Source organism: Rhinolophus sinicus, linkage group LG06 (assembly GCF_036562045.2).
Source record: "Rhinolophus sinicus isolate RSC01 linkage group LG06, ASM3656204v1, whole genome shotgun sequence".
Lineage (NCBI taxonomy): Eukaryota > Metazoa > Chordata > Mammalia > Chiroptera > Rhinolophidae > Rhinolophus > Rhinolophus sinicus.
This window is the reverse complement of record NC_133756.1, coordinates 481,800-507,445: the sequence shown is the minus strand read 5'-3', so window position 1 is coordinate 507,445 and position 25,646 is coordinate 481,800. Positions and strand designations below refer to the sequence as shown.

General features: G+C 50.9%; 1 protein-coding gene across 6 annotated transcripts; it reads left to right on the top strand.

The window, feature by feature from the left end:
- Positions 1-1,467: 1,467 nt before the first annotated feature.
- MIIP (migration and invasion inhibitory protein) lies at positions 1,468-25,646 on the top strand. Of its 6 annotated transcripts, none has more exons than XM_019756330.2 (11): positions 1,468-1,606; positions 2,141-2,199; positions 3,080-3,294; positions 3,538-3,855; positions 4,272-4,356; positions 4,838-4,946; positions 5,025-5,077; positions 5,572-5,701; positions 5,861-5,957; positions 6,836-6,970; positions 7,246-7,569. In XM_019756330.2, exons 3-11 carry the CDS (start codon positions 3,181-3,183, stop codon positions 7,318-7,320), a joined length of 1,116 nt encoding a protein of 371 aa, XP_019611889.2. In that variant the 5' UTR covers positions 1,468-1,606; positions 2,141-2,199; positions 3,080-3,180; the 3' UTR covers positions 7,321-7,569. The 6 variants fall into 6 exon arrangements, with proteins under 6 accessions (XP_019611889.2, XP_019611888.2, XP_074190140.1 ...); XM_019756329.2 differs by having other exon boundaries at positions 1,469-1,606; positions 5,620-5,701; XM_074334038.1 differs by having other exon boundaries at positions 1,583-1,632.

Sequence of the window (25,646 nt, the reverse complement as noted above, 5' to 3'; positions counted from 1 at the left end):
CAGGTGGGTCACCTGACTTTGTTCTTCGTTTTCAAAATTGTTTTGACTATCTAGGTCCTTTGTATTTCCATATGAATTTTAGAAATTATCAATTTCTACAAAGAGACTAACTGGAATTTTGATTGGTATTGCATTGCGTCTGTAGGTCTACTTGGAGAGAATTGGTATCTTAAAATTTTTGAGCCTTTCTTTTGAATTTATAAACACAGTGTATCTCTCTGATTATTTCATCTTTAATTTTTCTTCACAACATTTTATAATTTTTAATGTGCAGGTCTTGTACTTTTTTGTCAGATTTACCCCTAAGTATTTAATTTTCATATATTCTTGATTCTGTTATTTTAAATTTTTTTCAGTTTCTGATTGCTTATTGCTAATACATAGAAATACAATTGATTTGCATGTTGATCTTGTATACTGCAACTTTGCAAAATTTTTTGACAATTCTAGTGGCTCTTTTGTCGATTCCATGAGATTTTCTATTATGTTGTCTGTGAATAGACAGCTTTACTTCTTCCTTTCCAATCTAGATGCCTGTATTTTTCTTATTGCACTGGCTGTTACTCTAGTATAAAGTCGAAGTGGTGAGAACAAACATCCTTACCTTTTCCTGATATTAGGGGGAAAGTGTATTTTATTATGAAATATACTGTTAAATGTAGGTGTTGCCTTTTATCAGGATGAAGAAATTCCCTTCCAGTCCTAGTTTGCTGATTTGTAAAAGTTAGAAATGAATGCTGGATTTTATCAAATGCTGGGACATCTCTCTAAGGTAAAAGACAGATTGTGGCACTCCTACTATCAACCGCTAAGAAAGAGGGACAATTCTTGGTGAATTTTCTGCATCTATTAATTGCTTTTCTTTCATTTTGTCTATTAATTTGGGCATTACATTGATTTTAAGATGTTCAGGGCAAGTTACTTCTCTCATGGCCTTGTTTTTTGTTTTGTGTGTAAAACGGGACAATTAATACACATTTTAAAGCACATTTTTGAGGCTGGCATGCATTGGCATATGGAAACTACCTGGTGCATAGGAGGCTCTCCATGTAAATTCACTCATATTTTACAGACTGGATTATAGGTATCTGTTCCTCATACCCTGCCTCTCTCCCTCCTCCAGGCAGGGACTCCTTTTAATTCTAACCTGCCCCTCAGTGCCAAGTACAGAAATAGTTGAACGTATGAAAGAATGGGTCACCAGACGCCGCGTACTCCGCTCGCCCTGGGTATCCCAAGGTTACATCCCAACGCGTGGGAGCAGCGTCAGATCCAGATTCTGAAACTGCCTCCGCCGAACACTGCATAGCTCGCGGCCCGTCCTGACCAATCGGAGCCCGCCTTCTGGGGGCCCACCCCATTCCGAAAAATAATCGACCTTGGGAGTTGACCAATCAGCTGTTGAGCAACGCTGTTAGTCCCGCCCCAATGTTGAAACAGCCGTTTCAGAACGCGGAGTAACGTTCGCAGGCGCGTCCTAGCATCTGACCAATCAAGGTGAACAGATCGCCCCTCCCTCCCCCACTGGCAACTTGTGGAGTGGGCGGGGCGAAACTCCTGGCTGCCTAGGCTGCGGTCGGCCGCGCCGATCTGGAGCTTCCGGGCGGTGAGTGCAGGACTGGCGTGTCCCAGGTTGGGGGAAAGGGCTCGGTGAGAGGTTTCGGGTGGGTCCTCGCGGAAGTTTGGGGGCCGCGATGGGAAAGATGGCTTTTACTCCAAGTGCTAAGGTAGGCTCAGTCTCCCTTTCTCGGGAATCCCTCCGCATCCCCCGACACTGCCTCTGGTTCTTTTGCTGTCCCAGTTTCTCTTTTGAATGTTGCCCTCCGGTTGCATTTGTGCAGCTTTTAGCTTTCCAGAGCGGGGCCGGAGCCGGTGGAAGTCAGTGCAGGCTGTTCTTTTTAACGCGGTGCGAAAACGGAGACCCTCAGGAAGGCCCAGAGTCTCTGATCAGATAAAGGCGGACGCTGGGACTCCCAGGTCCCGCGGATTGGGCTGTTTGATCCCCTTGCATACAAGAGACCCCCGCAGACTCGTCTGTACTTGAATCTCCTCTTTTCCCCCCTTCCTTGCGGGGCATATGTGAAATGGGTTGTGGGGCGTCCAGTGTAAGTCTGGCTTCTCTCTGCTTTATCCCCTGTAGCCTGGCGCTAAGGAGTGCCCCCCTCCCCACCACGCACACCCGGTGTGGGCGGTCCACAGGTGAGGAGTGTGGGCGGGAGGGCTGGGGCAGGGTTTCTGCGAGTAGACGTATGACTGGACCCAGTGTTAAAAAGGGATTGTGTGTATTGGGGGAGACTGGTTGGGGGAGTCTGGGTTTGGGGTTCTGAGGAAAGTGGGAAGCTCCTTCCCTTTGCCTGCAGAAATCCCTTTCAGAGACATCTGTGTGTCCCTGAGCCTGGATCCCAGCGTGGGGGGGGGGGGGGGGCGCGAAGGCTCAGAGAAGGAGGAGGTGGCTTCCTAGGCCCCTCTCCACACTGCTGGGGACAGGCTGGCGTGCCCATGGTCCCTGGAGCTAAATTTGGGTTCAAATCCTGGCTTTACCACTTACTGGCTGTGTGACTTGGGGCGAGTTGCTTAACTTCTCTGAACTTTGGTTTCTTCATTTGTAAAAGGAAAGGGAAGTGGGAAGGGCAGGTAGGAGAGACAGAAGAGTCCCTTCAGAAACCTGATTTGTGTTGGATTGACAAGTCGTAGTGCCTTACATTTGTAGACTTGCCCTAATTGTTTTCTATAAATTAAACTAGTCTAATCTTACAGTTAAGGTTGTTAAAGGGGGATTGTTCTCTTGGCACATAAGGAAACACACTCTGGCCAGATTAGTAATAATAGACTTTTATTGAATGCTTATCATGTGCCAGGCACTGTATCTGAGATGTAACACGCATTACTTCGTTGAATCTTTACAACCACCTTATGAAGTAGGTACCGTTACCATCTCTGTTTGGCAGATGAGGAGTCTGAGGCACAGAGAAGTTAAATAACTTGCCTGAGGCTGCACAATTAAGGAGGGATTTGAAGCCAGGCCTCTGGCTCCACAAGGCAGCCTGCTAAGCCCTGTGTCATGCTGTCTTGGCTTCAGGTAGCAGAGCTGGGCCTGGAACCCAGCCCTGAGGGCACTCTGCAGCTCAGGAGTCTGCAGTATCCTCTCTCTGCTGTGGGAAGCCAGATGGTACGCCCAGGATGATGGAGACCAAAGACCTGGTGCAGCTGCGGCAGCTCAACCTGGAGCTTCTGAGACAGCTGTGGGTTGGGCAGGATGCCGTGCGGCGGTCGGTGGCCAGGGCAGCCTCAGAGGTGGGTGTCCACCTTGGGGACTTTCAGCGGAAGGGGCTGCTAACCCTCAGGCCAGATCTGGACCTCCAGCGTCATCCTGTGCAGCGTGCCCATTGTACTGCTGATGAGAAAACTGAGGCCCAGCAAGGGCAGGGACTGGCTTGGGACCCTGCAGAGGCTGGAACAGGGATGAGGACCCAGGCCTTCATGCCTAGTACATGCCAGCTGGGTGGGTGGCTGGGTGACCTGGCCTCTCTGTTCTAGTCAAGCCTGGACTCCAGCAGCAGCTCCGACCCACAGATGCCATCATCCCAAAGGACATCCTCTGTGGTCCTGAGAGCCTCCTGCCCACGGGATGCCCACCAAGGTGACCCCGATGATATGTCCTCACCTGGCAGGGCCAGCTCTGGGGTGAGCTCTCTCCCACCTGCCAAGTTCCAATACCAGGAGCCCCTGAGCCCACAGAGGCCCTGCTCGGCACCCTTGCTGGCCACCTCAGACTTGAGTGATCCAGAGTATTCAGCAGAGCTGGAGGCACAGGCCCGGATGGCCATCCTGGATCAACAAAGCAAGCTATCCAAGGTAACATGGGAGAGGGGGCATCCGTTGATGGGAGCGTCCTTGAACCCGTTTCCCTGTCTGACAAATGCACTCATGGGCAGTCTCCATTGCCAGGTGAGAGGCTATCCAGGAGATACTGTCCGTCGTGCGCAGCTCGGCCGAAGTGCTGAATAAGTGGTGGTTGTTAGTTTCTCAGATAGCACTTTGGGGAGAAGGTGATGAATCCCATGATACAGATGGGAAGACCAAGGCTCAGAGGCCATACCATCTCGAGTTTCACGTGGAGAGGGGCAAAAGCCAAACTCTTGATCTTTCAGCCCCCGAGTCCTCAGCTGTGACGTGGGGCCCATGTCAGCGTGAAAGTTAAGTCATGGTCCCTTTCCTCCTCCCAGTTGGGGCCTCCTTTGGGCTGACCCTTCCCCTCTTTGCCTCCTCAGCCAAGAGTGACCTTCAACAAGGAGTCTCCAGTGCCTGAGGAGAGTTGGCGGCTCAGACCATACCTGGGCTACGACTGGATTGCAGGTATGGTTCTCGCCTTCTCTCCCTTCATCAGGTCTCTGCTCAGGTGTCACGCCCTCAGAGAGACCTCCCCTGGCACCCCCGCCCTGTCAAGCTGGGGTCCCTGACTCTGCTCTTTTATTTCCTGGCAGGTGTCACCATTTGACATATCACATGTTTCCATGGTGGCTAGTTCGTCTGTTGCCGCCATATTAGAATGTAGCCTCACAAGGGCATGGACTTTGTCTAGTTCACTGCCCTTTCTTTCCCCAGCACATAAAACAGTGTCTAGCCCGTAGCAGAGGCTCTATAAATATTTCTTGCATGGACGATTGGATATGCATCAGGGTAGGCAGACACTGAGTCACAGTGAGTGGAGGGCACCGTCCGGGTCTGTACGAGGCCCCGTGGGGACAAAGCAGGTGCTCTGGGGTGCCAGCGCTGAGCGTCCTCTAAGCCTCGGCCAGTGGCCACACAGCAGCTCCTGGTGCTCTGCCCGCCCCAGGGTCTCTGGACAACAGCTCACCCATCAGCAGCAAGCCCGAGGCCTTCTTCTCGAAGCTGCAGGAGTTCCGGGAAGCCAACAAGGAGGAATGCATTCACACCGACCCCGAGTGAGCAGGGGCGGGTGACGGTGGGCAGGCAACTCAGGCACCCCGGCGCCTGCCTGCTCACCCCACTCACCCTCACAGACCCCAGTTCCTCAGCCCGCGGGAGAGCAGTGGTGTCGAGAAAGAACATGAATGTGAGTATAAACCCTCTTAGGCCACCACAGAGCCCAGCCAAGGTCTTGGGGACCTCGGGAGGCAGCTGAGTGCTGGGGTCTCAGGGAGGGAGGCTTGGGGTCCAGACAGGGTGGGCCAAGCCCTGGTGGGATGGAGGATGAGCTGAGGCCTGGCCTCGTGGGGATTAGGGCTGGTCCCATGTCATCTCGCCACCCTGTCCCCAGCAGCCTGCATTTTCTTCCTAGCTGCCTCATTTTCCCATGTGCCCCCAACTCCTCCACATACATGTGTGTGCACCCTGTGTGTCATTGTACATATGGATACATGCATGTGTATCCAGGACTGTGAGTGAAGCTGTGTTTTGTGTGTGAGCACAAGTATGTGCCTGCTCTGTGTGTGTACACGTGGCCAGGAGGTGGGGAGGTTGGCAGGCCCGAGTGGTTGGGGGCAGCTAGGGGCCCTGGAATCTAGCTCCGTGGCTGAGGGGCACTGCTGCTTCTCACTGGCCTCTCAGGCGTGTACTGCTACCGTGTCAACCGGCGCCTGTTCCTGGTGCCTTCAGATCCCAGCACCCCCTGCCGCCTGTGCCGGGTACCACGGGACCAGCGGGGCCCTGAGACCCTGGCGGCGCCAGCGCAGGTCAGGTGAGTGGCCAAAGCAGGCAGGACATGTGGGGCTGGCTGTGGGGGCGGCAGCACCTGAAACGAGGGCAGTTTGAGCGAGGAAACAATGGGCCTGGGGCTGCGGCCCCACAGCAGCCAGGAGGCCCCAGCAGCAATGCCCCCACTGTCACCTCCTCCCAGGGTGAGCATCCCACTGTCCATGCTGGACCCCCCCCACCAGTACCGCATCCACCGGCGGAAGAGCTTTGATGCCTCTGACACGCTGGCCCTGCCTCGGGTGAGCAGCCACATGGGGCCTGGGTGGGGGTGGGCCTGGGGCTGCCTCCTGTCTGGCTCACGTCCCCAGATGGAGCCGGAGGTCCAGAGAGTGCCAGGGACTGTGCCACGGCCACACAGCGAGGCTGGGCTCGAAGATGAGCACCTGGTTCTCGAGGTCAGGCAGGCCACATCCGTCACCTGTGCTCTTGTTCCATGGGGGAGGTGGGGCACCCTGCCCACCCCCTGGTGTTCAGGATACGTGTCTGCCTGCACACCTGCGTGACGCTAATCGGCCCCGTTTATGGCGCTCTTGTGCTGTGTGTGCAGCCTTAGGAGGATTGTCCCGTGGAGCCCCCACAGCCACCAAGAGTTCAGGTTCTGCTGCTGTCCCACCTGATAGAGGAGACTGAGGCAGAGGGAGGTGACTTGTCCAAGATAAGCCAGGTGGAAGAGCAGGGATTTAAACCCAGGTCCTTGTGCTTCCATAGAGATGTCCTTTGTGTCTCCTGAGTAGGACGGGTCAGCAGGGACCCCACTCATACCCGGTTGAGGCTAGGGGACTTGGGCCTACAGGGAGGAGAAGGGGTACCAAGGAAAGTCAGTTTGCTCATCTGTGAAATGGGTACCACATACCATCGTAAGGCTTGTGTGGCAAGGTGGGGCAGTGAATCAGTACCTGTTGGGCGTGGGGCAGAGCCCGGCACACAGGAAGTGCTCCGTCAGTGTCCCTGGCCTTGCCTCTGCCCACCTGGGCCTGGGTCAGCAGGGTTAGGAAAGGGTGACCCAGTGGGTAGACACAGGCTCCTGCCCTGGGAGGGCCTCAGTCTGCGGGGGATACCGTGACTGTTTGCAGGGAGCCCTGCCCCAGGCCAGGTGCCTTAACCCCTCACTCCACAGCACTGCCTGCTGGGCTGGGACATTCTACCTCCGAAGTCTGAGAAGAGCTCAGCCCCCAAGAGCCTGGACCTCTGGTCCTGTGTCGCTTCCGAGGCCCAGCACCGGAAGCTGTCAGCCACCAGCCCTTCCCACCTGGTATGGTCCCGGGTGACTTGGGAGGGGCAGGTACCTTGGAGCAGGCCTGGGGACTGCAGAGTTCTGGGGGCAGGATTGGGACGGAGAGTGCAGAGCCTGGCAGTGTCTCTCTGTAGCCCCCACCGCCCCACCCTGGTCCACCTTCCAGACTCCACCGGATACCCCACCCCACCCTGGAAGGTGACCCCAACTCAGATCCAGAAGGGCATGAGATTGGAATGGGGTGACCTGCCCCCAAAGTGGCCCCCTCTGACACCTCCTTATTTATCATCCAGGCCCTGCCAACACGGGTCCCGATCTGGTCAGAACCCCAGGTGTCCCGGCCCTGCGCCTCCCGGCTGAAGCCCTGAGGACTGGCCACTTGGAGGCCAGTGCCCCTGCCATCGCCTCCAGCCTTTCCCCTCTGGCAGGGGCGCTCGCTAGAGGGAAACCCTCCCTGGCCTCATATAGACTCAGGCCCTACCCTCCTAGGTTGCGTAGGTGGGTAGGCCCAGGGCTGTCTCCTTTCTGGGGACAGACAGAGAAGACTACAGGGTGAGCAGTAAGGGCATTGTGTGACATGTTTGTAAATAAAGCTCAGCGCTGTCTGCAGCTCCAGATTCCCATGTATGCTGGGTCATCCTCTGCCGCCCTCAGGGCCTGGAGGGTTCCTGGCCTCAGCTGCCCTCCCCTCACCTGGGGAAAGACACTTTTGATGTTCTGCGCTGGGCAGGGTGGTTCCAACTCGCTGAGTGTGGCTCTTTGTACAGCTCCCTACTTTGGGTAGATGGCCTCCCAGGTGGGGGTGAGGGTCCCCAAAGGCTGATGCCAAGGTCAGTGTTAAAAAGCCATCTCAGCAAGGGGTTCGGGATCTCAAGCTGTCCCCTGTAGATAAGGCAGAAGTTGTGACAGTGGGGAGTGAGTGAGCTCTCCCCTTCTTGGTTCCTGACGCTGGGGTCCATTCATAGAAGGCTCTCTTGGAGTCCTTGGGCCAGGAGGCTCCGCCCCTCTCTAGCCCAGCCCTAGACGCCATGGGCAATCCAGAGGGATCAGATGGGGAAACTGATGGCCAGACAGAGAGCTGGAGTAAGGTTAGGTTGGCAGACAGCCCAGCTCTCCCCTCCTGGATTAACAAGTAGCATCTGTCTCTCGCCATAGACTGAACAATATGAAATTGATGTTTTTCTAAGATAAAAATGGAGAACCGTAGCCCAGAGAAAGCACATGCTTCTTTTGAGGTTTCCCAGCTTAGAGGGGTGGGTCTACGGCTATGGTCTCCTGTGGCTCCCACCTGGAACTTGCGAAGCTGTGCAAACCTTTCACTTGTCTTTCACCACACATATATTAGTCAGGATAAGTGACTACTGCAGGTTATGCTGCAGTAACAAATTAACCCCCAGATCTCAGTGGTTCGACAGAAAGGCTTATTTCTTTCTGACTTGCTCACACTCGCTTTCTGTCATGGGTCACATGGGGCCTCTGTTTTTGGCACTGTCACTTGGAGACTCAGGCCAATGGAGGCTCCACCATGGGGACACCACCAGTTGCTTCAGCCCAGAAATGACACACAGGTCACTTCTCATGGTTCATTGGGTAGAGGTAGTCACCTGGGCCCCTCCTGACAGCATGGGATTGGGACTTGGAGGGGGCTCATGGGATTTTTAGTGAGCATTCCTCTTCCATGCCCTGTCCCTGACTTCCACCAGCTCTGTGCATGCAGGGCAGGCCGGTAGGCAGAGCTCCCAGGCTCTGGGCAGAGAGGCCACTAGCATAATAATAGGTGCTACAAATTCTTGCCCAAAGTCTTTCCTCACTCTGGGGTTCCAGCCTTCAGTAGCCCAGCAGATAAGGTGAATGGGAGTGGTGAGGCTCAGGCACACCTGGTGAGCACATGTCACTTCCAAGGGCTTTCAAGTTCAAATGCCTGTATGATCCAAACTATACATGTCTGTGGGCAGATTCCACAGCAGGTTGCGGTTTGCCACTTGATTCTAGGACCTGAAGAAACAAAGTCTCTTCCACATGTAATTTTTTTTTTTTAATTTTTAAAATTTATTTTTAATTGAATAAAATATACACAATATAAAACTTATCATTTTTATACATACAGTTCAATGGCATTAAATACACATTGTTGTACAACCATCACCACTGACCATCCCCAGAATTCTGTTCATCTTGCAAAACTGAAATTCCATACCCATTAACAAGTCCCCATTCTTTCCTCCCAGCCCCTGGCTGCCACCAGTCTACTTTCTAACCTTTTTTAAAAGGTTTTTTAAAAAAATACAGCCGGGGCCGGCCCGGTGGCTCAGGCGGTTAGAGCTCCATGCTCCTAACTCCGAAAGCTGCTGGTTCAATTCCCACATGGGCCAGTGGGCTCTCAACCACAAGGTTGCCAGTTCAGCTCCTCGAGTCCTGCAAGGGATGGTGGGCTCCGCCCCCTGCAACTGGGATTGGGCACGGCACCTTGAGGTGAGCTGCTGCTGAGCTCCCGGTGGCTCAGTTGGTTGGAGCGCATCCTCTCAACCACAAGGTTGCCAGTTCGATTCCCACAAGGCAGGGTGGGCTGTGCCCCCTGCAACTAGAAAACGGCAACTGGACCTGGAGCTGAGCTGCACCCTCCACACCTAAGACTGAAAGGACAACTTGACTTGGAAAAAAGGCCTGGAAGTGCACACTGTTCCCCAATAAAGTCCTGTTCCTCTTCCCCAATAAAATCTTTTAAAAAAAGCAAAAAATCCCCAAACAAACAAAAAACATATATAGACATTTAAAGCCATAAATTTACCTTGCAGTGCGTTAGCTGCGTCTCATTTAAAAAACAATACAGCTAACATATATTAGTTTCAGGTGTACATTATAGTTATTAACAGTACTCATCTGGCACTGTACATAGTTATTACCATGTTGATGATATTCTCTGCTAAAGAAGTGATCACCATGGCAAATCCAGCAACCATCTGATACCTTATCGACACTATCACAATATTATTGACTATATTTCTTATGTTACATCCCCAAGACGTATTTGTTTTATACCTGGAACTTTGAACTTCTTATTCCCCTTTATCTTCCCCCCCTTGTTAATTTTTCAATTATAGTTGACATTCAATACTAATTTCAGTTGTACAGCATAGTGGTTAGATATTTATAATTTATGAAGTGATCCCCCTGACTAGTACCCACCTGGTACTATATATATTTGTTACCATATTATTGATTATATTCCCTAGGCTTCCCATCCCCATGACTACTGTGTAACAACCAATTTGCACTTAATCCCTTCTTCCCCTTTTTCATCTACCCCCAACCCCCCTCCCGTCTGGCAACCATCAAAAATTCTCTGTATCTATGAGTTTGTTTCTGTTTATTTTGTTATTTAGATTCCACTTATAAGTGAAATATGACATTTCTATTTCACTGTCTGACTACACTCAACACAATACCTTCTAGGTCCATCCATGTTGTCACAGATGGCAAGATTTCATTCTTTTTTATGGCTAAGTAATATTCCATTGTATGTATATACCACCACCTCTTTATCCATTCATCCACTCAGGGACACCCAGGTTGCCTTCATATCTTGACTATTGTAAATAATGCTGCAATGAACATATGGATGAGCATGTCCCCTCGAAGTAGTGTTATGGTTTCTTCAGATAAATACCCAGAAGTGGGATCACTAGGTTCTTCTTTGTCTCTTGTTATAGTCTTTGTTTTAAAGTCTATTTTGTCTGGTATAAGTATTACTACCCCAGCTTATTTTTTTGTTTCCATTTTCATGAAATGTCTTTTTCCATCCCTTTATTTTCAATCTGTGTGTGTCTTTGATCTGAAGTGAGTCTCTTTTTCGGCAGTATATGTAAGGGTCTTGTTTTCTTATCCATTCAGCTCCCCCCCCCATCTTTTTATTGGAACATTTAATCCATTTACGTTAAAAGTAATTATTGATAGGTATGTAGTTATTGCCATTATATACATATATATGTATATATATGTATATGTATATATATATATATATATATATATATATATATATATATATATATATATTCTTAAGTCCCTCTAAGTTTCCTTGTAATGCTGATTTGGTGGTGGTGATGTAATGCTGGTTACCTTTTTCTTGTCTGGGAAGCTCTTTATCATCTGTCCTTTGATTCTAAATGATAGCTTTGCTGGGTAATCTTGGTGGTAGGTCCTTGCTATTCATTACTTTGAATATTTCCTGCCAATCCCTTCTTTCTTGCCAAGTTTCTGTTGAGAAATCAGCTGATAGTCTTATGGGAGCTCCCTTTTAGGTAACTAACTGCTTTTCTCTTGCTGCCTTTTAAGATTCTCTCTTTGTCTTTAACCTTTGGCATTTTAATTATGATATGTCTTGGTGTGGGCCTGTCTGGGTTCATGTTGTATGGGACTCTGCACTTTCTGGGCTTATATATCTATTTCATTTGCCAGGTTAGGGAAGTTTTTCATCATTATTTCTTCAAATAGGTTTTCAATTCCTTGCTTTCTCTCTTCTCCTAGTACCTCTATGATGTGAATGTTGGTACACTTGATGTTGTCCCATAGGCCCTTTAAACTATGCTAGTTTTTTGTTTGTTTGTTTTTTGATTCTTTTTTCTTTTTGCTGTTCTGATTGGGAGTTTTCTGCTACCTTCTAAATCGCTGATTCAATCTCTGCTTCATCTAATCTACTGTTGACTCCCTATAATGTTTTCTTCATTTCTGTTATTGTTTCCTTTATTTCTGACTGGTTCTTTTTTTAATGTTTCCTATCTCTTTGTTGAAGTTCTCCTTGAGATCATTGAGCATCCTTATAATTTGAAACTCTGCATCTGGTAGATTACTTGTCTCCATTTTGTTTAGTTCTTTTTCTAGAGCTTTGTTCTCTTCTTTTATTTGGGACATGTTTTTTTGTCTCCCCATTTTGGCTGCCTCCCTGTTTTTGTTTCTGTGCATCTGATAGGGCTGCTATGTCTCCCAGTCTTAGTAGGGTGGCCTTATGTAGTAGGTGTCCTGTGAGGTTCAGTGGCTCAGTCTTCCTGGTTACCTGAGCTGCACACTCCAGGTGTGTCCCTTGCGTGGGTTGTGTGTGTCCTCCTCTTGTATAATACCCTGTTTCCCTGAAAATAAGACCTAGCCAGACAGTCAGCTCTAATGTGTCTTTTGGAGCAAAAATTAATATAAGACCCAGTTTTATTTTACTATAATATAAGACCTGGTGTAATATTATACAATACCGGGTCTTATATTAATTTTTGCTCCAAAAGACTCATTAGAGCTGATTGTCCGGCTAGGTCTTATTTTTGGGGAAACACAGTGGTTGAGGCTTGGTTGCTATTTGCACATTAATAGAAGGGATTGACCCTCTGGCTCATTGGTTGTAAGGACTGGCTGTGACTACAGTGGAGGAGTTGTGGTGTAGGGGTTAACCCTACAGGGCAGGGTCTGTGTGGGGACAGAGCCAGGAGTTCAGTTTCCAGGCTCTCGGCCTCACGTGGAAAGGTGCTGGCTCAGGTAGTAAATGGCCATCAACTGTGATTGGATGCATGGTCATGAACTGTGGCTAGTTGGCCATCAGCTGTAACCAGTGAGCCATTGGCCACTAATATAACTGCTGTGGCTACGCTAACAGAAAATGGGGGCCTAGGAAGAAGATGGTGGCTGAGCTAGCAAGCGCAGACTGCAGTTAGCATAGCAGATTGCAGCTAGCAAGTGAGGTGGGTTGGCAGAGAGAGAAGTGGACGGCAGGTTGTGGATCATGTGGCTCCTGCTTCCTGTGTCTCCAACCCAGCCGCCAGCGAAACTATAGTGGTATGACTCCCCTATCTATGGCTCTGTGTGTGTTCCTTTTTGGCCTCACCATGTACTATGTTCTTATGCGGGGAGTGGGATCAGAGACCCCGCCTGTCACCCCACATGACAATCTGCCTCAGCAGCATTCTAGTGCCTGCCCAATCCACGCCTTTAGTGCGTCATTCTTGGAGGCGGATAGGTGATGTTCAGCTCATTTCGAAGCTGCTTGTCTGGGTCCTGTGAGTGTTTGAGAGACCCTGAGAAAGTCTGTAGCATGAGCCAAGGAAGGCTGTTTGTATACAAAAGCCACTGGAAGTGCTTGGGTGGGCCTGAAAGTTGGGTGGGGTGGGGTCTCAGACTCACCAGGGTGTGGCAAATGAATAGTGTTAGCCAGCTTGATGGAGACTAATATGGAGGCCACCTGCGTCTGCATGCCGGGAAGGGGGAGGGCTCAACAAAGAAACAATGGCTTCCTCCAGCTTCTCTGTCCTGGAGAAAGCTGCCCCTCCAGCATTCATCCTGAAGCCAGACTACTCAGTTCCCTCCCACTCCATATGTCCCCGTTACCTCTTCAGCTGCTGCCCCAGCACTGCAGCTCAGAGGCAGTGATTCCATAGGTAAGTCCTTGTGCGGTCCTGTTAAGAGGAGTACCTGGGACTCCAGCTGCTCTATATCTCAGCCACAGTCTCCACTGGTTTTCACCACAGAAATGATGGGGACTTTTCTATTTGGCACTGAGACTCTGGGTTGGGGTGGGGTTGGGACCCCTCATTCCTCCAGAGGGGACTGCCACAGCCAAGATATACTTCCCGATTTTATGGTCACACACAGGTATGGAGCCAGCCTGTTTCGCGTCTCTGCCCCGCCTACCCATCTCCAAATGGCTTCTGTATGTCCTTAGCTGTACGGCTTTGGTTCAGCAAGAATTCAGGTGATTTGCAATGATGATTGTTTTGTAGTTTAGTTGAAATTTTGATGTGGTCATGAGAGAAGGAAAGCACAGTGTTTAGTAATTTTCCATCTTGACTGGAACTCCCTGCCACCAGTCTACTTTCTGTCTCTATGAATTTGACGACTCTAGGGACCTCATATGAATGGAATCATACAGTATTTGTCTTTTTGTGTCTGGCTTATTTTACTTAGCATACTGTTCCAAAGGTTTGTTCATGACAATATTTCCTCCCTTTTTAAAGCTGAATAGTATTTCATTGTATGGATGGACCACATTCAGCCATGATGGACACTTGGGTTACTTCCACCTTTTGGTTACTGTGAATAATACCACTATGTACATGGTTGTACAAATACCTGTTTGAGGCCCTGCTTTCAGTTCTTTGGGGTATAAACCCCAAATTGGAGTTGGCTGGGTCATATGTTAATTCTATGTTTAATTTTTGGAGGAACCACTGTTAGTAAGTCCTCACTTAATGTCCTCAATATGTTCTGTGACTTTAAGTGAAACGATATATAAGGAAACCAATTTTACCAGGGGCTAATTGATATGATTAGCAAGAGTTAAGTTCCTATGTGCGTCTCATCAACATTGTAACGAAATAATATTGAATGAAATGATGTTATTCCAGCATCTGCTGTATTGTATTTTATAACAGCTGCACCATGTGACGCCCCTCCCCGCCCCCGCGATGTAAGAGGGTTCTCATTTCTACACATCCTCACTAACACTTGTTTTCTGCTAGTTTGATAACAGCCATGCTAATGGGTGCCCCGTGGTATCTCGTAGTTTTGATTTGCATTTCCCTCATGACTAGTGATGTTGATCAGTGCTTATGGGCCATTCATGTCTTCTTTGGAGAAGTGTCTATTCAAGTCCTTTGTGGGGTTTTTTTCGTTGTTGTCTTTTTTGCCAGTTGTTCCACATGTAATTTTAAGTCAAAGAGCTTGTAGGAGTCAGTGGCTTTGTTAGAAATTCTTTGGCTAGAGGGCAAAGTGAATCCAGAAGCCTTTGTCAGACAAAAATGACAAAACTTATAGCTGAGATTAGTTTTATAAGTTCATTTGGTGCAGAGTAGCATCAGCTTGAACAAGATAAAAATCTTTCTGTCCCATGAAAGTCCAGACTACCTTGCTGACTCCATTAAATTGTCAGGGTGAATGGCTTCTCTGGACGGAATATTCTTCTGAAAATTTAGTAAGTTGCTGGCCTTTTTGCTTTTAGTCATTTCCAGGTGCAGGAAACCACAGCCCCATGTCTCCAATTATGTTTCATCAAACCTGTGACGCCACTGATTGAAGGACTCCCCCTGACTTTCTGTACCGCCAGGAAAAAATGCTGCGATCTCTGACGCACGCTGGCTATGAGATAATGCTCATTGCAGAGATGTTAAAAGGTGAAAGAATTCACATCTTAGAATTAATGGGAGGCAAAAGGTCTTACGCTCTTAAGACCTTTTGGTCTTTCTGTATACCGACTTCTCTCTCAGTGGTGGCCTCCTTGTGGCCTTCTGGAACAATCAGTCGGCTGGGTGGAAAGACAGCAGCCCTAACCCTGCTGGTCTGCCTGCTCACACTGCAGGGAGGTGCTTGAGAAAGACAGTCCATGGGCTGCTGTCTTGCCCATGCTGTGTCTCCAGAGCTGCTCCTGTGACTGGTTCAGTTTGAGGACTAGCTTTTTCTTCCCCCCCCCCCCTTTCTTCTGCCTCCCCCTCCTCTGCCCCACTCTGGTTCAAGCCGTTGTTTCTCAGTCTAGTTGTGTAGGACACAGCTCCCTGGCCCATGCGGGTATTATGAGCCCTGCGCTTCCCCGGCTGAGGCAGTTGGTTGTTGGTCGTCGGTCGGCCGCTCACAGAAGCTCACAGCAGCTCTCACCGGCTGCCGGCTGCTCATGCTGGCGGACGGCCACTCACACTGGCCACCAGCCACTCGTGCTGGCTGCCGGCCACTCACGCTAGCCACCGGCCGCTCATGGCAGCACACGGTAGCCTGCAGCAGCACACAGCAGCTCACACCGACCTCCGGCTGCTCATGGCAGCCCAGCTCCAGGGAGAGCCGTTGTTCACAATCTTAGCTACAGAGGGCGCAGCTCCCTGGACCATGTGGGAATCGAACTGGCGACCTCAGTGTTAGGAGCACAGCACTCCAACCACCTGAGCCACCGGGCCAGCCTGAACTAGGCTGTTTCGAAACCAAGGCCGCAAGAATGAAGGTAGAGAGGCCCCTGAACAGAGCTTCATGTCTTCCAGTGCTGCCTCCCTCACCCAGCACCTGCCCCTCCCAGGTGTCCACGAATGCCACCACTGCCCTCCCAAGTACCTGCAAGCCACTCCTGGTTCTTCTGGGCCCTTCCCTCCCGCTCACTTGGGATTTCATGGATCACTTCCCCCCACCTTCACCCCTTCCTGCTCCTACTTGTCCTCCAGTCTCAGCTGGAGTGTTTCTTTCAAGGAGCGTCCCTGAACCCCTGGAGCCCTGATACCTCCCGCCTCCAGGACACTCTCACCTCCCTGCCCTTCTCCCTCTTGGCCCTCTCACAGTATTACATTACCAACCGTGAGATTCATTGCTTCTTGTCTCTCCCCTGCTAGAATTTAAGCTCCATGAGCGCAGAGATGGTATTTGTTTTCTTAGATTTTTTTATTTGTTTTTTCTGTTTTCTCAAAAATAGTAGCTAAACTGTGTTTCGGGATTTGGCTTTCTTCTCTCACCTGGTTTCCCACCTGCATCACGGACGTGATGTGAAAGTTGCTTTAATTTCTCTGAACCCAAGGAGTCTTGTGGTTGGGCGCACAGCGTAATACACCTTACGTGCTTCTCCCTCTCCTCCAAATTAATAGTGTCCTCTACTTTTGTCCCCTCCAAGTATGTCGCATAAATCCCAAAAGAAAAAAGCAAGATCACCTACTTCTTCTAAAATTGATGTCTTGTGTTCATTGTTTAGAAATGAGAGTGGAGGGTCTGACTCTCCATTGCCTGTATCATAGAGGGACCTGTCATTCATTCATTCATTCATTCATTCATTCATTCATCCATCCAGTTATGCAGAATGCCCCTACTGTGTGCCAGCCACTGTTCTAGGCTCTGCAGATGCAGTGGTCAACAAACAGGGACCTGTCCCCGCCGAGCCTCTCTAGTGCTGGGACACAGACTAAAACAAGCCAACACATAAATGCGTAGGGGGTGCTAAGTGCTGGGAAGGAAGCAGAGCAGGGCCTGACCTGTGCTTCCTTTTTCCGCCTCTCACCCCCCTGCACCCCTCACAGGCATTGGTCCAGCCCTGCTGAAGTTTTTGTCTGGTTCTCAAGTCTACTGGCTCCCACTGGCCTCCAGGTCTATCCACGCTGTTCCCTCTGCCCAAACCTCTCTTTCTCCCACCAAACTCCTACTCAGGCCTCAGCTTCTATGTTCGCTCCTCAGAGGCGGTCCCTGATCCCGCAGACTTGGCTAAGGCGCCCTGAGTCTGAGGCCCCACAGCTGCTTACTCATCTTATCCTCCGTTACACTCAAAGTAAGGTCCTTTCGGGCAGGAACCGACCCTTGTCCTCAGCTCTGTCCTAGTACAGCATGTGGCATATATAGGTGTTCAATAAACAGACGTTGCATGAGTGAATGAGCCCCAGGTCTTGGGAAGATAGAGGCCACACAGCCCTAGGACCCAAAGTGAGTGTGTCCCAGAAATTTGTCACTGGTGAGCTGTAGCTGTTACTGGTTTTCAGTACATCATGTTGTCCTATGTTTCAGGCAGATCATGGGTTACTGGCCTCCTGGGATGGGAGGTGGGGAGTGACGGGGGACAGCTGTGATATCTCCATACTGGAAACTCCCTACACTGTAAACAGCTGCGGGCCCCAGTCCCTTGCATGCAGATGGGGAGTGTGTGGAGACCAGTGAACACTAGTTGGCCTCCCAAGGGACCCTTCCAACTTCCCAAAGAGCAGAAGCATCTCCTGATGATCATCTTGGAGGGTGACTCTTCCTGGAGTGGTGAGTGGACACAGCGTCTGCTTCTCTGTCCTCAGGGAGGTGGACCATGCTTGAACCAGAAAACACAAAACACTGCATTTTCCAGAATTGTTTTCCCACATGCCTTTTGTATGTAGCGTTCTGATGTTCTGAGAATTCACAGCATTTTGGTGCAATGAATGTTCCTACTTGGCACCGGCCTTAGTGCTAGGCTCGCCCCGAGCTTGCCGGCCCAAATGGGGAGCTGGAGAGCTGCATCGGAAGCCTGATCTGTGGGAGGCCCACGGAGCCTGGCTTCAAAGAGATCAGCGTTCAGTTCAGACCACCCCCTACCATTTGGCGGCTTCCTGACTGCGATCTTGGGCAATGTCATCTAACCTCTCTGTGGCTGGGTTTCATCATCTGTAAAGGATGATAATGCCAGGGAGTGGTGTGTGAGAGCACAGGCCTGCAGGCGGCCGGGAAGAGGGCGATAAATGATAAGACATCACATACGGTTGTCATCCACTCTTCCTGTCCTCCCCCCCACTCCCCTCCCCCCATCATAAGACCAACTTGGGTGAAGCAGCCTGCACTCTGAATTCTCTCTTTCCTGCTCACACTTCCCCTGAGGAGAAAAGGGGGAACCGGAAAGAGAGTATCAGGCAAATTGATATAGACGTGCTGTCCCAGCTCCTTGGTTAGGGTTAGGTGGGGGGCACTGTTGCTGGAAGCAAAGGCAGTGAGCAGAGCTGTTTTATCATCGGGGCTGTGGTGACCAGCAGCACCTTGGGGTGTGCAGGAAGTTATAAGGGGAAGCCCGGCCCCACAGGACCATGCTGTGGCTGGTGGGACTGGCATGAGGTTGGGTCTCAGTGACTGGATGCCTGGTGGTGGCTTAGGTGGCCTTTGGGGACATTCCCCTGTCGTGGCACCAGGCTGAGCCCTGACCATAGGTACACTTTCAGGTCCTTTTTGTCTGGATGGAGGAGCAGGGCTTCTCCATTCCCAGAAGTCCCCAGAACAGCCTCTGAAACTCAATAGAGACCCCTCTGCCTCTCTTAGACCCTGCTATTATGGCATCAGGGGGCTCAAGTGCTCTAGGTCCCAGCTCCCACGGAGAAGACACTGTTCTAGGCCAGCCAGGGCTGGGGACTCATCTCAGCCAGGAGAGAAGGGGGGAGGAGGCTTTGAGAATTTTCCAGACCTCGGATTCAGTGGAGGGATCCCTCCTGCCTTCAGGGCTGGGGGAATCAGACCCAGCTGCCCCTCCTTCCCACTCCCAGCAAATTCTGACCCCGCACCCGCACCCCCTCCCCCCACTCCTCTTGCCAGCGTCTGCCAAGAGAGGGAGAAGCAGCAAGAAGGAACACTCTCCCAGATCTGTGGGGTCAGTGCCAGCTGTGTGGGCAGAACACTGGACCTGGAACCACGGGCTTGGAGTACAGAGCAAAGTCAGTGGGCCTCTATGAACCTCAGTTTCCTCATCTGTAAAATGGAGACTGTACTGCTACTTACTTATAGGGGTGTTTTGAGGGTTAAATGAAACGATTAGGTAGTGTAATGCTTAGTGCAGTAACTGGTACTTAGTGCTTAGTAAGTAAATGTGAGCTCTTATCTATCATTTGAAAACAAGGGCCCATGTGAGATGGGGTCCTGTTTTTGTGGAGTCTACCTCACCTGGCCTGAAACAGTGAGAAATGAGAGAGGGCGAGGGGCAGTGTCCTAGACAATTTCCCCAGTAAACGATCAATGAAGGCCTCTGCCCCCGTGTCCCTGCCAGTCTGGGAGGGATCCATGTGCCTGGGAGTGTTGGGTGGGTGGGTGGATGAGAACAGCCCTGCTGGGCTGGTGTGGGAGGGGCAGAGCCCTGGAAACCACTCAGGCCCTTCCAGGAATCCTTGGGTTCAAACTCTGGGGTTGTGGGACAGCGAGTGCCACCCCCTGGGAGGATAGCAGGCGGGGGGTGTGGGAGTTACACAAGCCTCCCTCCATCTCCTCCTTCGGGAAGAAGCCTTTCTCATGTCCTCCCTTAGGAAGTGTTGCCCAAACCTTTCCTTGGTTTCCCTGCTGGCCACATGTACTCCCTGTCCTTACCAGCTCTGGAAGCCGTCCCCCCCACCGCCCTGGCCACCTTGTCGGCCTTCATCTTCCTGTGTGTCTTGACCAGAGCCAGGTTGGCTCATTGGATCTTGCCTCGTTAGGCTGGGGCCTTCTGAACGGCAGGGGTCTCTGGTGTTGTTCGTCCTGCAGGCCCCAGCTTGTCCGTGATCTTAAAGAACTCAGCGGCCTCCAGCATCAGCCCTGGGTCCATGAAGTGGTGACCTAAAAGATATGTCTGGTCACAACCTTGAAGGTGACCTTATCCGGAGTGAGGGTCTCTGCAGTTGTAATTAAGGTGAAGATACTGAGATGAGGTCGTCCTGCATTCGGGAGGGGCTTAACTCCAATAGTGGGTGTCCTGGAAGAGATGGAAAAGAAGGCACACAGACACACGGAGAAGGGATGTGATGACGGAGGCAGAGGTTGCAGGGATGTGTCTACAAGCCAAGGTGCACCAAGGATGCCTGGCTGCCCGCGGATACCAGGAAAAAGGCACGGAACAGATGTTCCCTCAGAGCCTCCAGAAGGAACCACAACCCTGCTGACACCTTGACTTCAGACTTCTAGCTTCCAGAACTGCAAGAGAATGCAAAATTTTTGTTGAAAAATTACTAAATTCATGTTAAAACCAGAACCCGAGTAACCTCTGAGTGTAACAGCATTAGGTAAGAGATAAGGTCTTTAAAAGGGTGATTAAGTTAAAATGAGGTGTGTTTTTTTTTAAAATAATGCAATGTGACTGGTGTCCTTATAAAAAGGGGAAATTTGGACTCAGAGGAAAGATCACGTACAGAGTAAAGACCATGTGAAGACACGGTGCGAAGACAGCTGTCTGCAAGTCAAGGAGGGAGGACTCAGAAGGTACCAACCCGGCCGACACCTTGATCTCAGACTTCCAGCGTCCAGGACGGTTAGAAGATAAATTTCTGTTTAAGCGGCTCACTGTGTATTTGGTTATGGCAGCCTGAGCAGACTAACACACCCTTCATGCCAGAAAATTCCTTGAGGGGCTTGAGGCGGTAGAAGGATGTTGGGGGAAGGGAACCTGTACAGGCATCCTGCCCTGACCCCTGAGTCCCCCAAAACTGCCCTGGCGTGGGCCTCGTTTTTTCTGTCTGCAAATGTGGGTTATTTTCCCAGGCAAACCAGCCTTTCACCGATGGACAACACGTGGAGGAGGTGAATTCCCAGGCAGATGGCCCCGGATGGGCAGTGGACAGGCCTGGGGTAGGGCCCCCACCCACACCTGGGACTCTCCACCAACCTGGGGCTCAGCCTACCTGCTCTTGGTGTCTGGGCACTCCAGCATCTAATGCATCTCGGGATTTCATAATCCTGGGGATTCAGGTGTTCCCAGAGATAATTAAATCCAGGACCTCATTGTCTGTAGACATCACCCATCGGGACAATCACCAGGAAGATATATGTAGTGCTTGCTACGTGCCAGGTGCTCTGCTAGGAGTTCTACATCTCAACTCTTTGAGTCCTCAAACCACCCTGAGTGAGAAGGTTATTATCCCCATTTTATAGATGGAGAAGTTGAGGCACAGAGAGGGTAAAGGACTTGCCTAAGGCCAACAGCTAGCATGTGACCAAGCTGGCCTTTGAACTCAGACCACCATGAACTCCAGAGTCCATGCATCTACCCTGTACCATGTGTCCCTCAGTGACAACTCTCCTGGTATTTCTTTCCTCCTGGGGCCAGCTTTACGTTGGATCCCTTTTTTTCCTGGAGAGGCAGCTCAGCAGGGAGCAGTGGCAAAGCCGGGGCCTGTCTGTGGTCCCGACACCAGGTGACACTGGCAAGTCACCTCCCTGCCCTGAGTTTGATTTTCTTCCCGTGGAGATGGGGGATGTTTCTGCCCAGGCTGCTGTGAAAGCTGGGCATACGCTTACTGCTTCACTGACCACACCTCCCTCACACACATGCACATGTACATCTTTACTTACAGCTGTGAGCACACCCCCCCTCACACCCTCACATACTTGCACACACACACAGTCTCACACACACACCCAGTGTACACACACCATCATATACCCATGTGCACACACACCTCAGAAGGACACGTGCCCTCTCATGCTCGCACACACGCTCCTTCCCACACTCTCGCACATTGTGGGCGCACAGCCTCACGCACACACCCTCACGCTCACCCTTCCTCACATGTACGCACGCACGCGCACACACGTGCTGCAGGAAGCCCTGTCATTGCCACTGTGGCCCCAGCACTTAGTCATTTAACAACCCACTGGGCTGTGTTTCTTTCATGGAAGGCGACGTTTGGCTTTTCTTTTACCCCGATCTTCTCGCTCAGTTTCTCTGTCTCACTTTTCATTCTGACTGGGAAGGACTTTTTTCGATCTCTCTCTCTTTTGTGGTTTTCACAGCGCCAGCAGCCGTAGCTCGAACCCCACACCTCCCGGGTCCACCTCCTGCCTCTGCCGTGTGTCCACTGTGGGGGAACGGGTCCAGGACTGCCTGGTCAGCCCTGCCACCGCCCAGCCACTTGCAAAATGGAAGGTACAGAGGAAGGACGTGTGAGGACGAGAAATGATGTCATAGCAGGGACTGGGGCTGTGGACAGACCCCACGAGCACAAGTATGACTTTCAGCTTCAGCTGGGAGTTTCTGTGAGAGTCAAGAAGTGCTTGGGCAGAGAGAATCCTGACGTTGTAGCTGAGAGCCCCTTCAGGGAACTTGGGGTCACCAGCTGACACGCAGCTTTCGGGGGATGCTGACACCTGTTTGCTCGGCCCCAGACGTGCTGCCCCACCCCAGCCACAGCTGGAGTTCTAGAAGTTGGCTTTCCACCCCCTTCCTTCAGATTGTGTTCACGTCTAGCTCTGCCGCTGCTGGCAGAGTGAGTCTGGCCCTTACTGCTGACTGCATTGCTAAGTCTGGGAAGTCTGGGAAGAATCCCTGAGGGGAAGTGGCCTCTTCCTGCTTCCAGACTTTTCAGACCTCAAGTCCCAGGACTCCCCTCTTCCTTTCCAAGTTATCTGGAGGTGGGGGGAGGGAGCCCAGGGAAGTGTGTTATTCACTGGAATAGCGGGGAATTGTGAGTTTTTTCTTTTTTTCTGATGCGATGTTGGACATTTCATCTCTCAACTCAATTCATATCTATAAATTGGCTATTGTAATGCCTGCCTTGTGGGACATAGGGGAGCACACACGAGCGCATGCAGATAAGGGCTGTTACAGACTGAGCTGGATTCCTCAAATTCATATGCTGAAGCCCTACCCCCCAATGTGACTGTATTTGGAGGCAGGCTTTTCAAAAAGGTAATTAAGAAGAAATGAGGTCATAAGGTTACCCTAATCCAATAGATCTCATGTCCTTAAAAGAAGAGGAAAGGAAACCAGGGACGTGCACACACACAGGAAAGGCCATGTGACATCACAGTGAGAAGGCGGCCATCTGCAAGCCAAGGGCAGAAGAAGCTAAAGCTGCCAGCACCTCGATCCTGGACTTCCAGCCTCCGGAACTGTGAGAAATACGTGTCTGTTGTCTAAGGCACCCAGTCCCTGGTATTTTGTTACAGCAGCAACTACAGACTCATACGAGGGCTGGTACCGGGACCCCTGGCGTGCACACAGTAACTGCTCGATACATAGCAGTATGTATGGTTTGTTGGGAAAGAATTCTCCCCGGTGTTTCTCCACGATTATGTCAGCTCTTGTCCTGGACAATCTTTTCAAGTCTGTTTGCACAGAAGTAGTGTCCCCTTGTGGGTCAGGGAACAGATTTATTTACCTTCGAGGATGGTGGGGTCTCCCCTCTTTCACCTCCCATGGAGATTTGCTTCCATTCCAGGGTAATAAGAATATTGTTTTCTCCAGGAAAAGGGGGAGCAGGCTTGCCTTATGGGATTGGAGGTCTCCTAAACTGTGGAATGGCCCACCTGAACTGATGGATATGTGGCAAGCCAAACTAGTTGCCTGACAATTATTATTATTAACTCAGGAAGGTTATATCGATCAATTCAACAAATGTTTATTGTGCCAAGCCCTGGGGGGAAAAAGCACTGAGGAAATTAGACAAAAATCCCTGCCCTCAGGGAACTTGCTTTCCAGTCATGGGTCCTGAGACTCCAAGGGCAAGGGCTCTTGTGTGGAGGCCGAGGGGACCTGGGGACCTGCAGGGAGAATGGTGGCTTCATCTGTTCATGTGGCTGGGCCCTGACTAGGTGGCCATATATTTGGACGAGATCCCTGTGTTTGAGGCAGTTGGTTGGGAAATGAGAGCTTTGTGTGCCCAGCACAGCGCTAAGATTTGTCACCTCCTTTAATCTTTGCACACGCCTGTGAAGTGGGTGAAACGGAGGCCCAAGGAGGTTAACCAACTTGCTCCAAGTGCTCAGCTGTGGCAGTGACAGAGGTGGGATTTGAACCCAGCGTTGCCTGACTTTTCTAAATGCTTTTGTTTTTAAAAACACTGGATACCTCCAATCACCTTCTGTTACCGTAGTACAAGGCTTTTCTTTCCTTTTCCTCTTTTAGTTTGAAGCACTCAATACGTGAACAAGGCTTTCTGTGTGCTGTTCATTTTCATCTGAGCCCTGGAGAAGGTGGTGGGGACCTGCTTGCTTCAAGGAAAAGCTGCCCTGCCCCCTAAGGTTTTGCAGGGGTGAGCTCCCGGCAAGGGGGGCCCTGTGGACTGAGCGCTGCCTGACCTGGTCATTCTGAAATCAAGGGCCCCTCCGAGAAGGAGGCTGGCTGGGACAGCTAAGAGGCAGGCTCAAAATCAGGGCTTGAGATGACTCATTTGTGGCTATTTATTACCCGTCTCCATTTCTCGGTCTGATTGGGCTGCTCGAGGGCCAAGCCTCCTTCCTTCTGGGTGCTGAGTAAGCAGCCCGTACCATCCTGCCCACCTCTGGCCTCATCTGGAACTCTTTCTCCTCGCCCTCAGCAACACTTGGGCCCCATGGGGTTGCTGGAAGTTCCCCCCAACTGCCCTCAGTGAAGTCTTCCCAGCAGCCCGTTGGTCTTCTCCCCCAGCCTGCTCTTCCTTCAGATCTCAGCTTAAATGTCGCCTCCTCAGGGAAGCCCTCTGACCACCTCACGCACCCCATCACAATGTGGTTAGGTGGCCCTGGCCATGTGCTTCTGCAGCATCTGCGCTCCCTCCTAAGAGTCACCATGGGGTAATTAATCAATTGCCCCATCTCCCTATCTCAGCCGAAGGCTACTCCATCCCCCCAGTTTCCCAGGACAAACCCCTGGAGTTATCCTATTGGCCAATCCTGTCCATTCTACATTTAAAGTTCACCCAAAATCCAGGTCCTTCTCATCACCCCCATGCTCCCTCCTATGCTCCCACCTCTCCCCTAAACATTCTAGTCAGAAGTCCTGCTTCTCCTCTGCTCACAGCTCCCAAGTGGCCCCCATCTCACTCGGGGTAAAAGCCCAAGTCCTTGCAGTGAGCACAGTCCGGCAGGAACCGTCGTCACTCGCTTGAGCTGACCCTCAGCCTCCCAGGTTGGCTCAGTCCCTCCTCAGGGCCTTTGCTCAGGCTATTCTGAGCTGTCCCTCTGCCCGCCTGGCTCCCTCCCTCCCTCTATCTTCAGGTCTCTGCTCCAAAGCCACTTTCTCTGAGGCCTTTCCTGACCATGTTATTTAAGTGTGTACCCCACCACCCAGCACACCCCACCCTCCTCTTTCCCTGTTTCTCTATAGCACCTCCCCCTGCTCACATGCCATGTTCGTTACCCATTGATTTTATTTGTTGTCTGATTTCCCGTCACTAGAATGGAAACTTCAAAGGCAGGGAGTTTTGAGTCTTGGGTTCACTGACGTTCTAGCATCTAGCCCAGGGTCTGGTATCCACACACCTGTAGTGTTTGTCGAATGAATGAATGAATAAATAAATAACAATCCTGCCACTCACCCCTC

What these genes read in the sequence shown, in the direction of transcription:
- MIIP (XM_019756330.2), top strand. Translation starts at nt 3,181, where the DNA reads ATGATGGAGACCAAAGACCTGGTGCAGCTGCGGCAGCTCAACCTGGAG. An exon ending in TGGCCAGGGCAGCCTCAGAG is followed by an intron (nt 3,295 to 3,537) that starts GTGGGTGTCCAC and finishes TCTCTGTTCTAG; the next exon opens with TCAAGCCTGGACTCCAGCAG. An exon ending in TGTCGAGAAAGAACATGAAT is followed by an intron (nt 5,078 to 5,571) that starts GTGAGTATAAAC and finishes CTGGCCTCTCAG; the next exon opens with GCGTGTACTGCTACCGTGTC.